At 38.5% G+C, this 19,779-nt stretch overlaps 1 protein-coding gene across 2 annotated transcripts in view; it reads left to right on the forward strand.

Moving 5' to 3' along the window:
- Positions 1-1,497: 1,497 nt before the first annotated feature.
- The window catches only part of chico, a 38,082-nt gene continuing 19,800 nt past the window's right edge, over positions 1,498-19,779 (forward strand). For both annotated transcript variants that reach the window (XM_053486750.1, XM_053486751.1), the window contains exon 1: positions 1,498-2,217. In XM_053486750.1, the coding sequence (XP_053342725.1) occupies positions 2,191-2,217 (27 nt within the window). In that variant the 5' untranslated portion in view covers positions 1,498-2,190. The remainder of the gene's footprint in view (positions 2,218-19,779) is intronic.

The following is a 19,779-nucleotide window of genomic DNA, read 5'->3' on the forward strand; positions in this document are numbered from 1 at the left end:
GGGAGCACCCTGTGAAGTGCGCTTCGAAATGGAACGCAGCCAATGAGTCTTTCACATTTCTGTGGAGGAGTTTTGGCCCGGTTTTCTTTTTTTAATGATTTTAAAGGGTTTAACCTGTGTAAGGTCATCCCACAGCATCTTAATCGATTTATTCCAATTTCAAAAGAAGGAAGCAATAGTAGTCATAATAATGCAAAAACATTTAATTTTCTCATAAAAGCATGGGTGGTTAGCACTGTATAGACAACGAGTGAGAGTTAGTGGATATGGGTGTCTATTTATTTCTTGCATGTCTATGTACTGTATGTAAGTGTATGGTGCTCAGACGGACTGTGCATTTCCCATCTCACACAGAAAAAAAAATCTATAAAAAAATATAATAGGTACCTTAATTGGGTATTGCTTGTTATATCATTACAATAAACCAAATCTAAACTTATTAAACTCATTGCCAGCTTTTTATTTATTTTGAAACAATTTGAAACAGAAAATTTTCTGAATATTCTGCCTTTATTAGCAGTAAATGTGTAAACATCAGGTCAATTTTATTTATTTTTTTACCACTTTATGAAATCAAGATTTAGTTGATAAATAAATTGTTTCTAAAAGAAAAAAAAAGGAAAAGAAAATGTCAAATAGAAAAAAAGAGGGAGCTGCTGAAATTAAAGTGTTTAGCCAGAAGGGGGCAGCAGGAGATTGTACAATGATACAAGTCAGCTGCTAAACTTTTAACACAAAAGAAAACAGATCTTCATCTTTCCCATTTATTTTTGAACATGCATTCAAGTTTATTTGTAAGAAGAGTGTGCAGAATGTTTCTTAATAATTATTTACAGCTTCTTACAATTGGCACGTTTGGAAACAGTATTATTGTACCATACTACTACTGGAAGGTGTAGTAGCTTAAGAATAAAAGCCTATACTGCTTTATCCTGTATATTATTGTGTATCCTGCTCTATCCTTCTTAAATTATTATTATTTTTATTATTATTATTATTTACGACTACTACTAATATTAATAATATCATCATCAATATTAAACATGACTGGCAGAACATGGTGACATGGTGGTGAAGTGGTTAGCACTGTGGCCTCGTACCTCCAGGGTCCAGGTTCGATTCCTACCTTGGGGTCTGTTTGCATGGAGTTTGCATGTCCTCCCCAGGCTTAGGTTTCCTCCAGGTACTCTGGTTTCCTCCCACAATCCAAATACATTTAGGTCTAATTGACGTGTGTGCTCTGTGCTGGATTGGCACCCCATCTAGGGTGTGCCCTAAATCTCCTGGGATGGGCTCCAGACCCCACCACGACCCTGTAAACGGAATAAAGTGGCATAGACCATGAATGAAGATTGCCAACATTAATTATTATTATTATTATTAATCTATACTATTATTAGAGCTGGTTAAAGATGAACGTTAAGCACTTCCGGGCGAATCCGAGTACAGGGGGCTGAGCGTAGGGGCGGAGTTTGTGTAGAATGGGCGGGGCCGAACACGGCGGCACTTCCGCACGCTGAAATCTAATCCGTTTGACATCTAAACTGGGCCTTCAGACTCCGAGCGCCGCGTCCGTCCCGCGTCTCACGCTTACACACAGGAGAACCGCGTAAAGGCACGCAGCTCAGGAGCGGAAGCGGATAAACCAGCGGTTCGTCAACTTTTATCCGTGATTTCCGGTGTGAGCGCTTTTGCCGCGGGTTTGTTTTCCTTTCGTTGGCAGGCTGTTTTTGTGTGTGTTAACTTCCCCGGCAGCTGGATTCTGCTTAAAAAAACACAAACACATCGTGATTAGGATCGCTGCTTTGTCCGGACTGTGTACTGTGTTTTGTATTTCGCTGTCGGTTCTGAGCTAAATCTTAATCTTATCCTATCCTAGCTTATCTTAGCCGAAGTTAGTTTTCGATGCTAGCTGTAGCTGCGGGTTTTAGCTAGCAGAGTGAGCACGCGCTGATTTCGTTTCCATAGCATTGGCCTTTTTTTTTCTCCTGTTCCAGTCCTTAAGGAGAGAGGGAGCGCGCGCGTGAGAGATCGGGGTGCACACAGCCTCCATATAGATATAGGTATATATATATATATACAGAAAGAGAGATATATTTATTTACCCCCTACTCCTACCCCTACCCCGTGATCACAAAGGATTCGGGTTGAATTCCACTTGCAGAAGAAAGAATCAAGAAGAAACCTGACATGATGTTTCCACAAGCCAGACACTCGGTAAGCCTGCACTTACTACTCTACCATTTTATCCTTTCACACACTCGCTTTCTTTTTGTCCTAAATCCTCATTGTACATTTTCATATCTGCATGCATGCATTTGCATGCTTTTGGCTAAGCTTTGGGTGCATTACCTGGATTTTATTTCTTCCTCCATGCAGTTGTGCACCTATTCATTCTTTCTTTCATTCTTTTTTTTTTTATTCATTGATGTGGATCCATTGTATAACAGGTGTGTATGATTTCTCTGGAGGAAAACATCCATTGTCTATGCTGTTATTGTTGTTTTTTGTTTTTCAATCCATAATTTTGAGAAGAAGAAAAATTCAGAGAATTGCATGATTTATACACACTGGTTATACATGTGAATGTCGGGCGTGAAGTAGGAATACATGTCAGTACATTACAGGGCACCGTTCGTACGCTTTCAGACACTTGTTAGCCGTTACACTGGTGTGTTTTTCCGGAGAAACCAGTGAACCCTGAGGAAACCCCCTATTGGACCCTATTTAGGTGTTGAGAAAAACCTAACACCTAAACAGTTACACCCGGCTTTCCTAAGAGCTTAAAGGATAGAAAAGCGATTACGCTGATACCTTTACTCAGATGTATCATTTACTCAGATGTAAACACTGTTTACATTTACTCCGATGTATATTCGTTCAGATGTTACAAGATCAAAGATCAAATAAAGATGTTTACAAGATCAAATAACATTTGAATTACTAAAAAAAAAAGATTTTTCCTCAGTTTATTTATATCTATTTATTACAAGTACGATGCTGTTACCTTCTTACAATAGTCTGTGTCTGTATTGCACTGACTGCTGATATTTGTATACAAACTTTCTATATTGCATCGACAGTGTAAGCACTTAATGAAAGAGAAGAGAAACAGTATTTTGATTCCTCTGTAGGTCTGCACATATAGTGGCATCGACAAATAAACACCATGAACCTTGAAGGAAAAGCCGTAACCAGCTTAAGAATTGAAATTGTGCAAGAAATTTTCCAAGCATTTTCAAAATTTGTTTGCGAAACCCAAGGGAAGTAAGTTTACATGTTTTTACAAATTATTTTCTTTTGCATTTTGTGTGAGATTTGGTGAAGACATAGCACTATGGCTCGCAAGAAGAAAAATGATCCACTTAGTGGAAATTCAAAAAGAAATCATCGGTAAAAAAGCACCCGGTGCCGAAAGGAGTCATAAATTAAGGTTAAGTGAGGTTTAATGTCTACTTATTACGCATTTTACCCCATTTACATGTCTTTTCTAAATATTTTGTTTTTAGATGCAAAAATTGCATTTTAGCGTTGGAAATTTGGTAATTTTGGTCATATTTCTGCATTGCTGGAACGTCTGCATTTACGTTATTTCTAATAAGAAAATGAGTTTCGCAATAGGAATTTTCACCTTAAGAAATCAGTATTTGCTGAGGTACCTCTGTGCTTAGGTTTATAAAACCAGGAAGTGAGTACAAGATGCTTTTTTATTCATCTGGAGGTTAGTCTGAGAAAAATAAATAAATAAAGCACTTACAATGGAAAATAATTTTGAACAAAATAATTGATTTTACAAAAGAATGTATCATTTATCAGATTTTTCTGATAAAGATGAAATACTTCACTACTACTTTTAATTTTTTATCTTGCACAGACAAAGATACAGTTTAATGGCTGAAAAGGTCAAGTCTTTTTTTTTCTTCCTTTTATTATTTCCTTGCATGCTTCCCTTCCATCGCAGAGGCTCCCTGCACGCAGCACCGTGTTCTTTAATGAGTCCCCTGATGTTGGTTTGGTAGGTTTTCGAGCTCTCGTGGGGTCTCTAGCCGGCAACACAGACAGAGCTTTGTATACAAACACAAGGTCATTAAAGAGACTCGTAATTAATGAGGGGATCGTCTTGAGCTGCACCTGCAAACACGGTTCATTTCAGGCCACCCAAGATATGCCTTGGAATTTCATTTGCATTTTAAATTCGCTCCGTCTTTCAGGAGAGGGTTTTTTTTTTTTTCTTTTTCTTTTCCAAGTAGTAATAAATTGTCCTCCTGAATTCACATTGTTCAGAATTTCTAAAAGAATCTGCCATACTGACTTAAGTTTTCAAGATAAGTGTCGGTCTGGGATTATGTTCCACTTTTGCATAAAAGCACACTCTTTTTATCCTGGACAGCTTTTGAGACATGATCTGATCCACACTGAGACTTTGAAAGAGCTTTTATGCTGTGCGGCGATGCGAGTGTCGCAAGATTTACACATAAGAGACGAGTACAGAATAGTCGTAGATACAGTAATAATGCATCACTTCTTTAGTAAATGAAGACCGTTTTAATGGGAGGCATTTTCCAGACATGTTTGTCAAGTATAGCCCTATTCGGACGGGAGTAGTTTTCCAAACGACGTTTGAGTTAGAATTTTTTTCAGATGACATCTGTCAATTCATGTATGCATTTAGACGGGACCAACATCTCCATTACCCCTTTTCCACTGCTCTGGTTCCCGTGCCGGTTCCCAATTTTGGAACCAGTGCCGCGCTTTTCTACAGAAAAAAATTGGTGCCAGTGCCCTAAAATAAGCACCAAAACGGCCCCTACACTCTGCTGGTCTAGTTGCGAGAACCCGTGACGTCATGAGCGGTGGGCGGAGTGGTCGTTTCTGTTTAGTGGACGTGGCCTGTGATGTATTATCATGCAGCTCCCGCTGAGCTCCTGTTTAGTGTAAATGCAGGCCACTTCTCGGTGGTTCCCAGTCCAGCACCGTCCGAGCACCAGAACTGGCACCTGGCACCAGCACCAATGTAGTGGAAATGGGGTACGTGTTTATTACAGAGGTAGGAGTGTCTGTGTTTTACATGTGGCCGTTGTACAAGACAACATGGCCAGGATGCGTGGATTCTACATCCATCATTGGTGCGCAAACTTGAATACCGGCGCGCTAGAGATTACCGTGGTTCACGTTCACCAAAACACAAAAGAAAATGCGCTTTGGAAATAAACATTTTTTGCAATCACAGACATTCGCATTCGTACGGGATTAGATTTCTCAGAGGACCTCTGAGTTTGCTGAAAAACAGTAGGTAATTTGCTCTGGTATTTTTACAGAGGTCGTGTGAGAGAAAGACAGACATGGCAGATTCAGACGGGATTAAAGTCATAAAGCATGTCTGTGAAACAGAAATTTCTCTAACGATCCCCTGTAAAACTAGTCCCATCCGAATAGGGCTTATTATGTCTTGTGTTTTGGCTTCAACTGATCAGGTGCAAAAGTGGTAACCGTATATTAGAGATGGTGGAAAGAATCGTTTCGGTTATGAATCGCGATTCTTTCGTGTGATTCACGTATCACCACACTGACCCAAAAGTCCTACGTGTTAAAACCTCTGGTCTGCCTTTTTCTCCCAACTTTGTGAGCAAAGTAGTCACAAACCCACTCATTACACACTTATTAACCAGTCACAATTAGTTGAAAATCGCAACGTTAGAAGCATGCACATAAAAAAGCATGAGACTTTGGTGGTGCTTAAGGAGGTAAAACGTTGCTGAACTATTTACATATTTTCATCCTGTGAATTATTTGCAAAATGTATTTATATATGCGCTGCTTTGTAAAAATTTCGCTTTTTTGCTTAATTTAATTTGAAGTTAAATGTTAAACGCTTGTAATTAACATTAGTTTGTATTGTTTTTACAATTTAGTTTTGTACTTTCTTTAAGGTTTAGAAGTGTAACAAAATGGGGGTAAAATGGAATATCGAATTGGGATATTTATAAAATGGTGACGCTTATAGAATCGTGATGTTAATCAAATATTTTCTTCTTAAAACACACATTGAGTTTGTTTGTTTTTTCTTGATTTTTTCCCCCCTTAATTCATCTAAACGTGGCTGGTAGGGTCACTGTTATAGGTACGTGCTGTTACGTTTGAATAAATCGATGAACGAACCGCGAGATCTGTCTGCTGTGCTTCGGATCGGGAAAAAGACAATCATACACATAATGGAGCGTCGGAATTTTCTCTGTTTTATCCAACGAACAAAAAGGTATACAAGTTTAAAGCCAAACGCCCTGAGTAAACACAAAGTACATGCATATCACGTACATCCGCTACTTTATCAAAGAGCGCGAGCCGTTCTCATGTTCTGTAGAAATCAGAGAATCGAATAGAGACATTTTATAGATACCTGGCGGAAGTATTGCCATATAGGAAAGAAGGAAGGAAAAAAGAGAGAGGGAAGCATGTGAAAGTCAACAGACAAAGGAAATTAATTAGAAAACACTTGTATGTGCCATCTGCCCTTTTCCTCATACATGAGCGTTCAGATTTCCCTTTATTTGCCTAATAACGGCGTGATTGACAGGAGACCTATGAGATTTAATCAATTATTCATTTGCAATTTAATAGATCTTTTGTTAGTCGAGTCAGTTAGGTCACTTCTCGTAGAATTCACACTTGGGTAAACTTAGAAATGTCAAACGGTCCACTATTGATGAGTTTTGAAAAATATACCACAGCTTTTACTGTAAATACAAACTGCTTGCATCGTTTTTTTAAATACAGGTCTTTCCCGACTTACAAGCAAGTTCTGTTCCAGAAGCACGTTCATAAGTCGAATTTCTTCGTAAGTCAGACAGAGCGAGACTGGTACGCCTTTGACTCGATTATACAATATAAATCATACTCATCCACTTGACTAAATAAATCTGTCCCCTTTTCACACACTGCAATCATGTGGCTAAAAACCATAATCATGTCTAAGAAATTGAATCTGACATGTGAAATGTAACAGTGTTGTCTCTGCACCTTTAAATCACAAGAGGAATCCCTGGACGCCATTTTGTCTCAGAGCTGTTTTTCACTTTATTGGACTGTGAACTCGCTTTTGTTGAGGATTTACCGAAATTAGGATTATTCACCATCAGGACAGCTTTACAGGACAACCATTTTCTATCATCGTGCTTCCAGACTGCTTCGTTAAAAACGGTGAGGCAGACTCATTTCTACCGCACCCCCCACACGCGCACACCTACAATATACCAGACATTTTGTACGTTCACTTTCACACTGGAAATATTGTATATAATTGTAAATATTGGTATCTATTGCACTTAAGTGTCTTTTTTTTATTTTTACTATGCACATGAGCTACTTCCGTTATTTGTTCTCATCTGTAAATGTTTGTAGATCCATGGTTTGTTTTTATCTGTGGAAATTCATAACTCGAATGTAGTCGGAGACTACCTGTACTCGTGTTTTACAAAAGGGTTGCTGCTTCTTCTTTTGAGTTTATGGACAGTTGGTGCAATACTGCCACCTACTGGACGGGATTGTGGAGCAGAAGATTTACTCTCCTATAAAGAATGGCAATTCATGAAAATCAAATCGAGCTGACAGTCTACGGACAATTCACACTTCGAGCTTATGGTAGAGATAGTGTGCCATCCCTCCTACCCAAAGTGCACAACCAGTTTTGCTTCATTAGATGGGTGTGGAATCATCAGTGTTCACGCTTGCATTCTTTTGACAACAAGACAAGTGTTGTTTTTTGTTTTTTTCTCTTCCCCTTCCCCAATCGAGCCCTGTGTTTACAACAGTTTAGTGCTTGTTTTTGCAAAGATTAAGTTCTCCTTAATGATACCTTGGGGATGTGTGTGCTGCAGCAGGTGGTGGGAATCTTTAACAAGTAACTTGTGCCTTTTAGTTACACCGTCAAGGTGTGTTCCGCACTTGCGTCATGGAAATCTTATGCTTAAAAAAAATACGCTGCATGTCAAATGACAAATTTTATTTTGTAAAAGTCTAAAGTAGTAGAAGTTTTCATTTTTTGGTGGTTGAACGTCCATCTCCACTAAGAATCTGTAAATAAAAGGAGATTTAATAGACCAGACAGGCATCCTCTCTGTGCTGCATGCTAAGCTACTGATTTGAGCAACTTTACCAGCCTCAATTTTTTTCCCCGTCTAGTTAACAAAAATAAACCGCATTTTGTTGCATTATGGGAAAACCTTAAAAGTGCATGACTTGTTCAACATGATATCCCAATATGTAACCTAAGATAATAATGGATTTTGGCAAGAATTCTGCATTGAGCTCTTTAACTCGCAGTGTGACAGTAGCCTTATTTGCAGTAAGCTAACATACAGGGGATTATAAGGTCTAAATATGTTGATTGAAGAAAATTCCTCCAGCGTTTGGTGTTACAGTATATCATTCCAAGCTGCCTATAATTTGAAAATCCACTTTATTAAAAGGATCTAGTATCTTTGATTACTGCGCATACTTTCCACATCACAGAATCTGTAATCTGGCTCTACAGGCAGCTGTCCTGACTTCACGATTAAATCATCAGATTTTCAATTCCGCCTCGAACCCATGATCAGGGATAGATGGAATGGAAACGCAGTTGAATCGTGACCTCCTGGGACTTTGTCTGGCTTTGTAGAAAAGAGGGAGGAAAAGACAGGTCATGGATTCAGTCTGGCCAAAGGTTACCCTAGGGCCTTGAGAGGATGATGGGTAAATTGTTATGCTTTAAGCAGGCTGTTGAAAGGCCACCGCGCCAGAGGATTTGCTGTTCCTGTTTCCTGCCCGGTCCTGCCCGGGGTTGCTTCCTGTGTAAACAGATAATGCGAAAGAGATCAGTCTTCTGTGCTACATTGCGGGGGGCAATGTCTAAAACTTTATTAACAGTTCAGCCCTGTCTGAATTAGTCTATAAACTGATAAGGACTGCGTAATTAATTGAATATTGGAGGTAATTAAGATTAAATGGTTATTGTGGTGCATGCCGTTGTGTTAGAAATCCAGCGCGTTCTATTTGCTTTAGGGTGATGTGCTCTCGTCCCTCCTTAAAAGCCCAAACTCACTCGTGTTTAGTTCAGCCATCATTTTTATTTAGAAAGATAGCTCCTTGGGTGGCCTGGTTTAGTGGTGGGATGGTTTAATGGTTAGCACTGTCGCCTTGCACGGCCAAGGTCCGGGTTCGATTCCTGTCTCTGTGTGCATGGAGTTTGCATGTTCTTCCCCCGCTTGGTGGGTTTCCTCTGGGTACTTTGGTTTCCTCCCACAGCCCAATGACGTGCAGATTTGGCTAATTGGCGTTAAACCACTTTATCTTATGGAATTTTAAATGGAATTTATCTTATGGAATTTTAGATTCGCTTTGAGAAAAGATTGCAGAAAAAAAGGTTTATCTTAATTAAGCAGTGTAACAACACCGGTTTTAAGGAGGTTAACGAAGAATACCAAAGCGCCGTCATCAGTTGAGGACTCTCTTTTATGATGCGACCTTCATCCCGTCCAGCTCTCAGTGGTAGAAAGAAACAACAGATGCCGTCGAAGTTTTCTAAGCAGAAGACGTGCCGATTAAGCACTATTCGTGATAAGGGATTTAGGAAACTGTGGAACACTTTAGAAGGCGTTGTCATAATTAAAGAATCAGCCTAGTCTGAGAAATGGCACAGACTGACTTCAGTTAGCATCAGTTAGCCTAAACCTTGGCACAAAAAAAGAAGTGGTTGCTAGACGGAGACACTGACCTTGTTTTTGTTTTTTGTTTTTTCGTTTTTGGATCGCGATATCCTCACGTACTGGGGATGTGTGATGTGTATATATAAGATATAAGATGCCAAAATCTTGCCCGCGGGCGAGAACATGAAAGCCTGTTATCCTTTAGAAAACTTTCTAATTCTGGCATCAATTAGCTGACCCTTGAACTCTGACTTTAAACACCAAACGCTTTCCGGTTGTCCATGGTGCTATGACAACTTTATCAAACAGGGAAATTATTACGTTTAGCCTTAAACAGTTTATTGACTTGTTGCGACCAGTGTCCTGACATTTAAGAAACGCTGCCTTATACAGTTTATAGCGATAAGTGCAAACGATCAGATGCCCTGGCAACTTTAACCCTGACCTCTGCACGTCCATGCTTGGATGGTAGTAGCCAGTCTGTCTATATTTTGTAATTTAGTTGTTATAAGCTTAAACCAGAAAATCAAATCCACCGCAAATTCTGCATTAAAAAATTCCTGGGAATCTACCCACACCTAGTCTGACAACAGATGATTTCCTGAGTTAATACTGAATAAAATGTGATTATAATTGACTTAAATGCATCACTGAAGTCTGCAATTCAGAACGCGATCATTACGAGAGGCTGAAGCAGAAGATCTTATGCGGAAACGATCTGCTTTACTGATTACACTGAAATTATCTGTTCTGCTGGTGTTTACTGCAAATAACTGGCTGTGATGAAGGAGGTGACGTGAGCTATGGTGATGATCCTGCTGCGATCAAGAGGTCACGTCTCCATATTTCTTTTCTTTATAGCTGCCTGTGACACTGATGTCTGCACAGACGAATGTTCTGAAGGCTATGTGCATCATTTAGAGGGAAGACGGATAGCTACAGACACTCAGAAGGGGAAAAGATGCATATTTGGAAGCCTGGATAGCTAGATCATGGGTTTTTTATTTATTTTTAGGCCTGCAAGTAATATTGCTATATAGGGAGTTACAGGATGAGAAAAACAAATAGTAAAATAACTCCATGTTCAGAATGAAACAGCAAAAAGTAAATGTGTTGGCTCACTAACTTTTTATGTAGATTTTTTTATTATTTTTTTATTTATCTGTGTTTGCAGTTGGGAAAGTAAAATGTTGCTGTTCCTCACTGCTTCCTGGTAGTATTAGCAAATTTTAACAAAAAGGTTGTTTGCTAAGTGTTTAGAAATCTAAAAAATTTTAGTCCTTGACTTACAAACATCCAAGTTACAAAGTTTTTTACAGATACAAACAGACCGCGGTTCTACTTCCGGTTTCATTACGGAAGTAGCTCACGTGTGTTGTACAAAAAATAGATGCACCAATATTTATTATGTAAAATATTTTCACTATGTAGGATTCGAGACTCAGAGAACTTTATTAATCCCAGAGGTAAATTAAATATTCTTGGTTACAGTTGTTATCGAATGGAAAGAGAAAGTAATAAATAACTCCAAAAATAAAATAAAAAGAGTTCTAAAACAGTAAGTTCCATATTGCACACCAAAAATCATGCAAGTTGATGTATAAAATTTTGCTTAACATTATACATTCATGTCAAATGCATATAAGGCTCACTTTGTCGGACTTAAGAACAAATCCGACTTACAAACATTCTCCCGGAATGGAACTCGTTCGTAGGCCGAGGACTACCTGTATTGCATTATGGTTTTTATAAAATCGTGATATTAAAAAAATCGCATTATAAATCGAATTGCCATCTAGGTATCGTGATGTGATATATCAGGAGGTCCCTGGTGATTCCCATCTCTAATATTACTAATTAACTGCTTACTTGATGCCAGTAAATTATATATAACATCTTAGAACATAAAAGAGCACATAATTCTGGAACTGCATTCTTTATATCAGCCATATCAAGAGAACAAACTAAAGTTTTTAGTCTTCCGTTTTTCACCGTGTATTTGGGCATCCATGGTTTTAATGGTTTTGTCCAGCCTGTTGGTACACAATCATATTTAAGTTGTAATCGCACATTTTAATGACATAAGCTTCAACAACTATGTGAGGACTAACGCTGCTTTCGATGTTGATCAAAATTAACTCCTGAGCTTTTTTTTTCTTCTTCTCTTTAAACAAATCCCTACTCAAGAACTTGATCTCCTCAACTTTGACCTTCTCAGATTTCAGCAAGCGGCGTCAAATGAACAACTAGCACCAGCAGTAAACAGTGTAGCGTTATTTGTTTTTTACCCGGATGAAAACCCACCAAACACAGGGAGAACATACAAAATTCATGCACATGGACCTGAGGCGGGAATCTAACCCTGGATCATGGAGGTGCGAGGCGACAGTGCTAACCGCTACGCCACCAAGCTGCCTACGCCGCGCTATTAATCAGACAGAAATCTAAATCACGATACGGACCTGTGCAATGATTTACTTGCAAAAGTGTGCAAGTATTATACGCATAGTCAGGAATTTATGTAGCGTTAGTCAGTAATTTAACTTTTTGTCTCTTTTATTTAGTCTTTTTAGGCTAAAGTTGCCATCTTTAAATTTGTCCCAACACGTTGCCTTTATCTAGTTCGTAACGGCTACTAAAAGAGCTGTCTTTGTTTTTTTCCATTTTGTTAATTTAAACATTATTTATTTGCCCAAATTCATTTGTCATTTTTAGTAGAAGTATCAATTCGTTTTCCTTTTATTTGATTCTTTTATTTGATTGATTTATTTATTTATTTATTTTTTTTGGTTCAACAAAAACGAACATTCTTTTTAACACCATCTTTGACAATGACCCGTTTTTAATAATTTTGTCCACCCTTTAACCTGTAGCGCATAAAGCACACCGTTGGTTTTTTTTTTTTTGGTAAACCATTCATAAAGTGTAGCTTCAGTGATGCAACAGGATGAGAGGCGGAAGATGTAAGGAGACCTGTGGAGATAAAAGACGATGCACGATCACACGCCTACGCTCTCATCGATGTGCGTAAACACGCGCACGCACACACATTTACACCTATCCAGCTGTGTGCAAAAAGCTTCAGCGCACAGCCTACACACATCTATCCCCTCTCCCTCCCTCCAGCTGTGTTTCTCCATCATACCTCCTCAGTGTGTGCACCGAGGGGGGTTTTTCTTGCTCTTTTGTCTTTCCAAGACATGCACAAGCACACGACACAGACTCACACACACACACACACACACACACACACACACACACACACACACACACACACACACACACACACAGGGTAATGAGCCTTGGCTATGCGCGCGTGTGTGTATGTGGTTGGGGGAGGGCTGAGAGGGCAGTGCCGGAGGACATTATTAAGGCAGGTTGAATTAACACCGCTGCCCTGTGACCGCACTACAAAACCCTCAGCAGGACGGGAGGTTAATCCCCCGCGGTCCCCATCAGCACTAAACAAACACAAACACACACGCACGGACAAACTGAGGCACATTCAGACCTCCTGTTTCTTTTCTCCCCCTCCCATCCTTTCACACTTCCTCCTTATTTAGGCACAGAACAGAATGACAAATGGGCTGCGAGATGAATCTCTGCTTTTTGTAAAAAAAAAAAAACAAAAAAAAAAGTACACATTCTAGATTTAAAAAAAAAAAAAAAAAAAAAGATCACAAAGTCCGCTTTTTTGATCGTTTCTAAGAACTTTATTTCGTATTTCATTCATTTCAACGAGTATCTTGGAAACGGGCAGGTGAATAAGTATTTTAATTGCTACCTGAAATTCATGCGGACAAAAAAAATTATTTGCACAAAAGAGGTTCATACACTTTCACAGAAAAAAAAGGTGCTCATCCATCCATACACTAGGACGATGTGATTTAAGACTTGCTCGTTTCTACCTGTGGAGGGCATTGTGGAAACAGGAAGAGTCCATCTAATGTAGCCTGTTTTTAGACCAGATTCTGAAGGGAATTGAATGTGTTCCATTAATTCTAAATTATGCCTCTTAAACTATCATTTTAACGTTTTGTGTGTATTCACATTATTATATTAAAGATGAGTAAAGCTGTAAAATGGTTGAGTTTAGAACCCCGGTTACAACAAAACAGAGTCTAATACTTTTTTTACTCTTTTTGGAGACTTTGTGTGTGTGATAATCACAATTATTCAGCTAATATTTTAAAATAAAATAAAAAGGTGTCATTCCTTTTAAGTTAAGTCGTATACGGGTAGTCCCCAAGTTACAAACTTCCACAGATATGAACGGACCACGGTTCTACAAACATTCGTAGATGCAAACAAATCGCGGAAATAGCTCATGTGTATTGTAGAAGAAATAGACACTGCAGTGCACCAGATACCAATATTTACAATTATATACAATATTCTCAGTGTGAAAAAGTCACACTGAGTCCGGTATATTGTATGTGTGTTTTGGGTGTGGGAGAAATGAGTCTGCCTCACTGGTTTCAATGAATCAGTCTGGGAGCATGATGATAGAAAATGGCTGTAATCCTGTAACGCTGTCCTGATGGTGAATAATCCTAATTTCGAAAAATCCTCAATCAAAACAAAGCTTGCAGTCAAATACAGTGGAAAACAGCTTTGAGACAAAATGCTGTCCGGGATTCCCCTTGTGATTTAAAGGCGCAGAGACAGCACTGTTGAATCTCACAGTGAAATGTGAAATCTATTTTCTTTGGCGCGATTGTTTTTTTTTTTCATTGATTGAGTTAAGTGGATTGGTATGCTTTACGTTGTGTATTCGCGTCAAGGCGTACAAGTCACTTTGTCTGACTTAAGAACAAATCCGGCTTACGAACATGCTCCAAGGACGCAACTCATTTGTAAGTCAGGGACTACCTGTAAACACACTGGGTTCTCATAATTTCCGGTTTTGCATTTACGTTGAAGGCTTCCATTAGACCCTCTGATCATTTGTGCAGGTTTATGCATTTCAAACAAAAGTTTGCAAGAAAAAGTTTTATATAATTTATTTATTGATTCATTTGTACCAAGTGGAACTATTCTTGTGTGAACGAAAAAATTGCGAACTTACGATGGCTTGGCAAGCATTTCTCCTGTTTATTATTACTAGAAAGCAGCTGCCTGTTGCATATTGACCAAATCTTTATTTATTTATTTATTATTTATTTTTGAAGACAGCAGACACAAACTTTTAGTTGGTCGTGATAATCCCCCTCCCCCCCAGCCCCTGACCCTGTAACCAGTTCTGTTGTAAGCGGATGTGTTGGTGCTGCCATGGAACAGGTTTTACTGTCTAAGGGGCTAAATTAAGTTCAGTAAATCAGAAACCATGATGATCTTTTTCCTTTGTCTTTATCATGAGAGAGACGATCCAGTAACTCGCACCTGAAGGAGAGATGAAAGATAGAAGCAAAAACAGGAAACATGAATATGTAAAACGATACCACATCCATTGTTGACTGTCTCCGGTGCTCCTTCCTTCACCTCCGTCTTCTCCTCCTTCACTTCCATCTTTTATCTTCTTTCTTTGCCTTCTTCTTTTGCTTCATAAATGTTTTGCCTTCTTTTTATGCCTCCTCCTTTGCCATTACTTCACCATTTAACTCACCATCTCCTTTACTTTCCTCACTTTTTTTTTTTTTTTTTCGTTTTTCTTGACCCTCTTATTAGCCTTCTCTGTTCTTAGCTCTTATTCTTATTCCTCACCTTTTTTCTTCACCATCATCTTCACCGTTTAAACCTTGGAGTTTTTTTTTTTGCCTCGTATTTTCCTTCTTCCCCGACTTCCTCTCATTATTTTCTGTTGTTGTTTTTTTTAATGTGCTTTACATCCTCTTTTCTGTCTCAGTGCCGTGTTTGATAAACGATGCCTTCATCATGCAAATGTCTCGCTGTGATTAAAGAGCTTCGTGTCAGGCTGTTGTCAGGTTTTATTTCTAATTGCTCGCTGATTATCGGTCTTGCTGTAAGTGTAGTACAAAAAGCATCTGCTGTAAAGTTGTGAGAGACGTCAGACGCATGTCAGAGCTGATTTTTATGTAAGGAAAACATCCAGCACTGTCGCCTTGCACCTCCAGGGTCCGGGTTCGATTACGGGCAGGCTCGATTCCCGTCTCTGTGTGCATGGAGTTTGCATGGTGGTTTTCCTCCGGGTACTCCGGTTTCCTCCCACAGTCCAAAGAAATGCAGGTTAGGCTAATTGGCATTCTCAAATTGCCCATAGTGTGTGAATGAGTGTGTGAGTGTGTATATGTGTGTGTGCCCTGTGATGAATTGGCACCCTGTCCAGGGTGTACCCTGCCTCGTGCCCTAAGCCTCCTGGGATAGGCTCAAGGTCCCCGCAACCCTGAATACAGGATAAGGCGGAATAGAAGACAAATGAGTGAGTAAAAACTCGACATGACGGCGCTTTTTTCTGTTATAAATAGGTAATGAATGATCGAGCGGTGGCGGTTGCTTTTTATCCTCCATCGTGAATTTAACAAGACGGGAAAACACAGCTCGTCATGTTGCTGAGAAAAGGAAGACGATCTTCAAACCTCATCGTCTTCATGACTCATTGTATCAGAACAAGGTTATAATAATAATAATAATAATAATGTTTTAATAAAACAAAAAGATTTTATTCCATTGTTGGAGGACCTGTACAAGTAGTTAGTACGGAAACAACAATGTATAAGCACAAGCAATTAATGATTTGTTTTTTATTTTAATTGAAGTTTGTGCTTTTTATTAAAAAAAAAAAACATTTTTGAAAGATTGGAAAATGAACAAATTTGCCAATTGTTATTAATTGTCCATAACATTTAATAAAACTCACTGAACTCAGTGTTGGTAGCCATGTCTTTGGTTTTATAAATAAAAAGAAAAGCATATGTTACAAGCAAACTTGTTGAAAAACGCATTTTTATACAGGAACTCCTGTGGCAAGTGCCTCTCTCTCTCTCTCTCTCTCTCTCTCTCTCTCTCTCTCTCTCTCTCTCTCTCTCTCTCTCTCTCTCTCACACACACACACTCACGCACACACAGGACTTTCTCCACAGTGAAAAGGGTTGAGGGTTGAGTACCTTAGGTTGCTTTGTACATAGTCCTTCCAGTGTTTTTGCACCCACACACACAAACACACACACCCCACAAGCAATAATTGCACCAAGATCATTCATCCTGTCAAAGCAGGGTGTGCACACACACATGCATGCTGCGTTCAAAAAGAGTAATTACTCAAGGATTTCCTTCTGTGAAAGTGTGTCTCCCCCCACCCCCCTCTCTTTTCCAACACACACACACACACACACACCCTTATTTGATAAAACAAAGGAGTCGTCAAGAACATGGAGGCGCGTGTGTGTGTGTGTGTGTGTGTGTGTGTGTGTGTGGTTGTGTGTATGCTTGACACACAGTGCAGCAGCAGATGTCTGGGTCACACAGGCCAAAGCCCTTCATTAGCATGAAAAAAGGACACGCAGGAAAACAGCAATCTCAATCTCTCCATCTCTTTCTCTTTCATATGTAAGCTCTCTACATCTTGCATTTAGTCTCGCTTACTTTCTTCCTGGCAATCCCCCCACCCTCTCTCTCTATCTCTCTCTCTCTCTCTCTTTTATTCTTTTCCATTCCTTTCTTTGACACAGGAGTGTGTGGGTCACAGGTGAGGCTGATGATTTTTTGCAGCACGGCCCTCTAATTGATTTCTAATGGTAGGAGAGCAGGAGTGGGATTACCCAGGGTTTCAGCCAGATCACCTAGCAACACACGCACGCACACACACACACACACACACACACACACACACACACACACACACACACACACACACACACACGCACATACCTTTTGCTTCCCTCTTCTAGCCACCAAGCTTATACCTCATAATAGACACACACATCAAATTTGTCGTCCCTCTGTTCCACAGAGTTTGTTCCACTGTAAATTTTAAAAACGTTTAGAAATGAATAAATTAAATCAATAGAATTTTTTTAAAGAGAAAAATAAAGATTTTCCTTACTAGTTCCATTTCTTTTTCTCAGTCAGTCATGAGTAGAACGTTTTATCGTAGTTGTGATAGTCCCTTTATTTATTATTACCGTCTTTTATTATATATTTGTGTTATTATGCAAGTCTTTCAAAACATGAATTCTGACTATAGAAATACTAATAGAAAACATTCTACTTATTTATTGCTTTCATTTGCAATATATTGTGTATTAATGTTTATTATTATGATGTGTTGCATGATTTGGATTCTAATATGAATGTTTGAAATTCTTGGGTAAAACTTGGGTACATGCTTGCATAAAAATATACTGTACACTTAATTCCATGTGTGTTATGTCATAGTTTTGAAATTTCCAGTATTTATCTAAAATGTAGAAAATAAATCATAATACAAATAACATTGAATTAGAAAATTCGTCAAAACTTTTGAAAAGGACTGTACGTTCCTATTTACTTTACTTACTTACTTGCTTAAGTACTTATTTCTGTACTTATTTTCTTACATACTTTTATACTTACAAGCTTACTTACTTACTCGTATATCTTTGTATATACTTGATTACGTAGGTAGTCATTTACATAATTATTTTGCTGTGCATTCGTAATTGCTGCATAGATACTTGCGTAATTACTAAAAAACTTCTGTATTTACTTACTTATCTACTTTCTTGCATATTTGATTACATAAATTCTTACAGACTTATGTTCTTAGTAAATTCCTTACTTAAGAACTAACTTACTAACTTCCATATGTACTTATATACTTGCCTATATACTCATTTTCATGTATCTGTGTTTACATGCATACTTATATACTTGTTTACAAACGTATGTACTTTCATACTTGGGTATTTCTTTCCTTTACCTCCTTTATGTACTTACTTGTATGCCTATGTACTTTTGTACTGTACTGTGTGTCACATGGGCACATACAAAGTACTGCAGGAGAGCAAGGATGTCTTTTTGTTATAATTTTATAAGGAAATTAGCTGCTTAGTTTTACTGAACATGATGCAGAACCAGCCACAGTCATTCTCAGGACCCCACTGAGTCGCACCTGCTTCTTTTTCATGCATGCAAACCCTGGAAGTTTTTTTCCATGCATGCAAAACCAAACAAAAAACAAAATGGTCTTTTACATAATATGCTTAATTAGGATGTTGTTGTGCTGTCTTAATAATAAAAGCACAACTAACATGTATAACAAAGATTGTATAAAACTTTTGCACAGTACTATACTTTTATACCTACGAAATTATCTACAAATGTGATACTTAAAAATTTAGACTTCCTACTTGCCAAACTACCTCATTACTTGTGTACATGGGAATTTACATATATTTATATTTAAGTAATTACATACATCCTTGCTTGCGTGTATACTTGCGTGCTTGCTTACTTTTTTTCCAGATGTGATTTGAAATGTAAGTAGGTCAGTTCCAGATATATTGCAGTTGCTTTTCCGTGGCTGAATCTCAAACATTTTTTTCATGAATTCTTAACATTGCCATGATGTCACACTTTTTGTGTGACAAGTTAAAACTGAACATCTGGGTTTTGACCACAGGTAACAAGCTTACATTAAAAAAAGAAATTGTTTATTGTGGTGGATGTATACAGGGCAGCATCAGAAATGTAAAACTATAAAACATCTACATTTAATTAAAAATTACATGATACAGTCTAACTGGGGTTTTGTATCCATGCGATAATGCCCAGGGTAACGTTATAACATGGGAATTAATCAAATCTTTTAATGTAATTTAAAATCTTGATTTGACACCAAACTGTCATACAGATTGTGTGTGTGTGTGTGTGTGTGTGTGTGAGAATCTTTGCAATACTTGATCATATATTTACATCAGAGCTGCAGGCTTTGTGAATGTTGACCATAAAAGATCTCTGTGTGTGTGTGTGTGTGTGTGTGTGTGTGTGTGTGTGGTAACAAAACAGTTTATCCCCTAGAGTGTTCTGTTGTGTAGCCCACAGCTTCTCTGGGAGCCCATTGTTCTCACACACACACACACGCGCACACACACGCGCACACACACGCACACACACACACAGATTTGGCCTATCTAGCAATTACAGGTTCATATGAAAT

The sequence above is a fragment of the Clarias gariepinus genome, chromosome 25 (assembly GCF_024256425.1).
Source record: "Clarias gariepinus isolate MV-2021 ecotype Netherlands chromosome 25, CGAR_prim_01v2, whole genome shotgun sequence".
Classification (NCBI taxonomy): Eukaryota; Metazoa; Chordata; class Actinopteri; order Siluriformes; family Clariidae; genus Clarias; species Clarias gariepinus.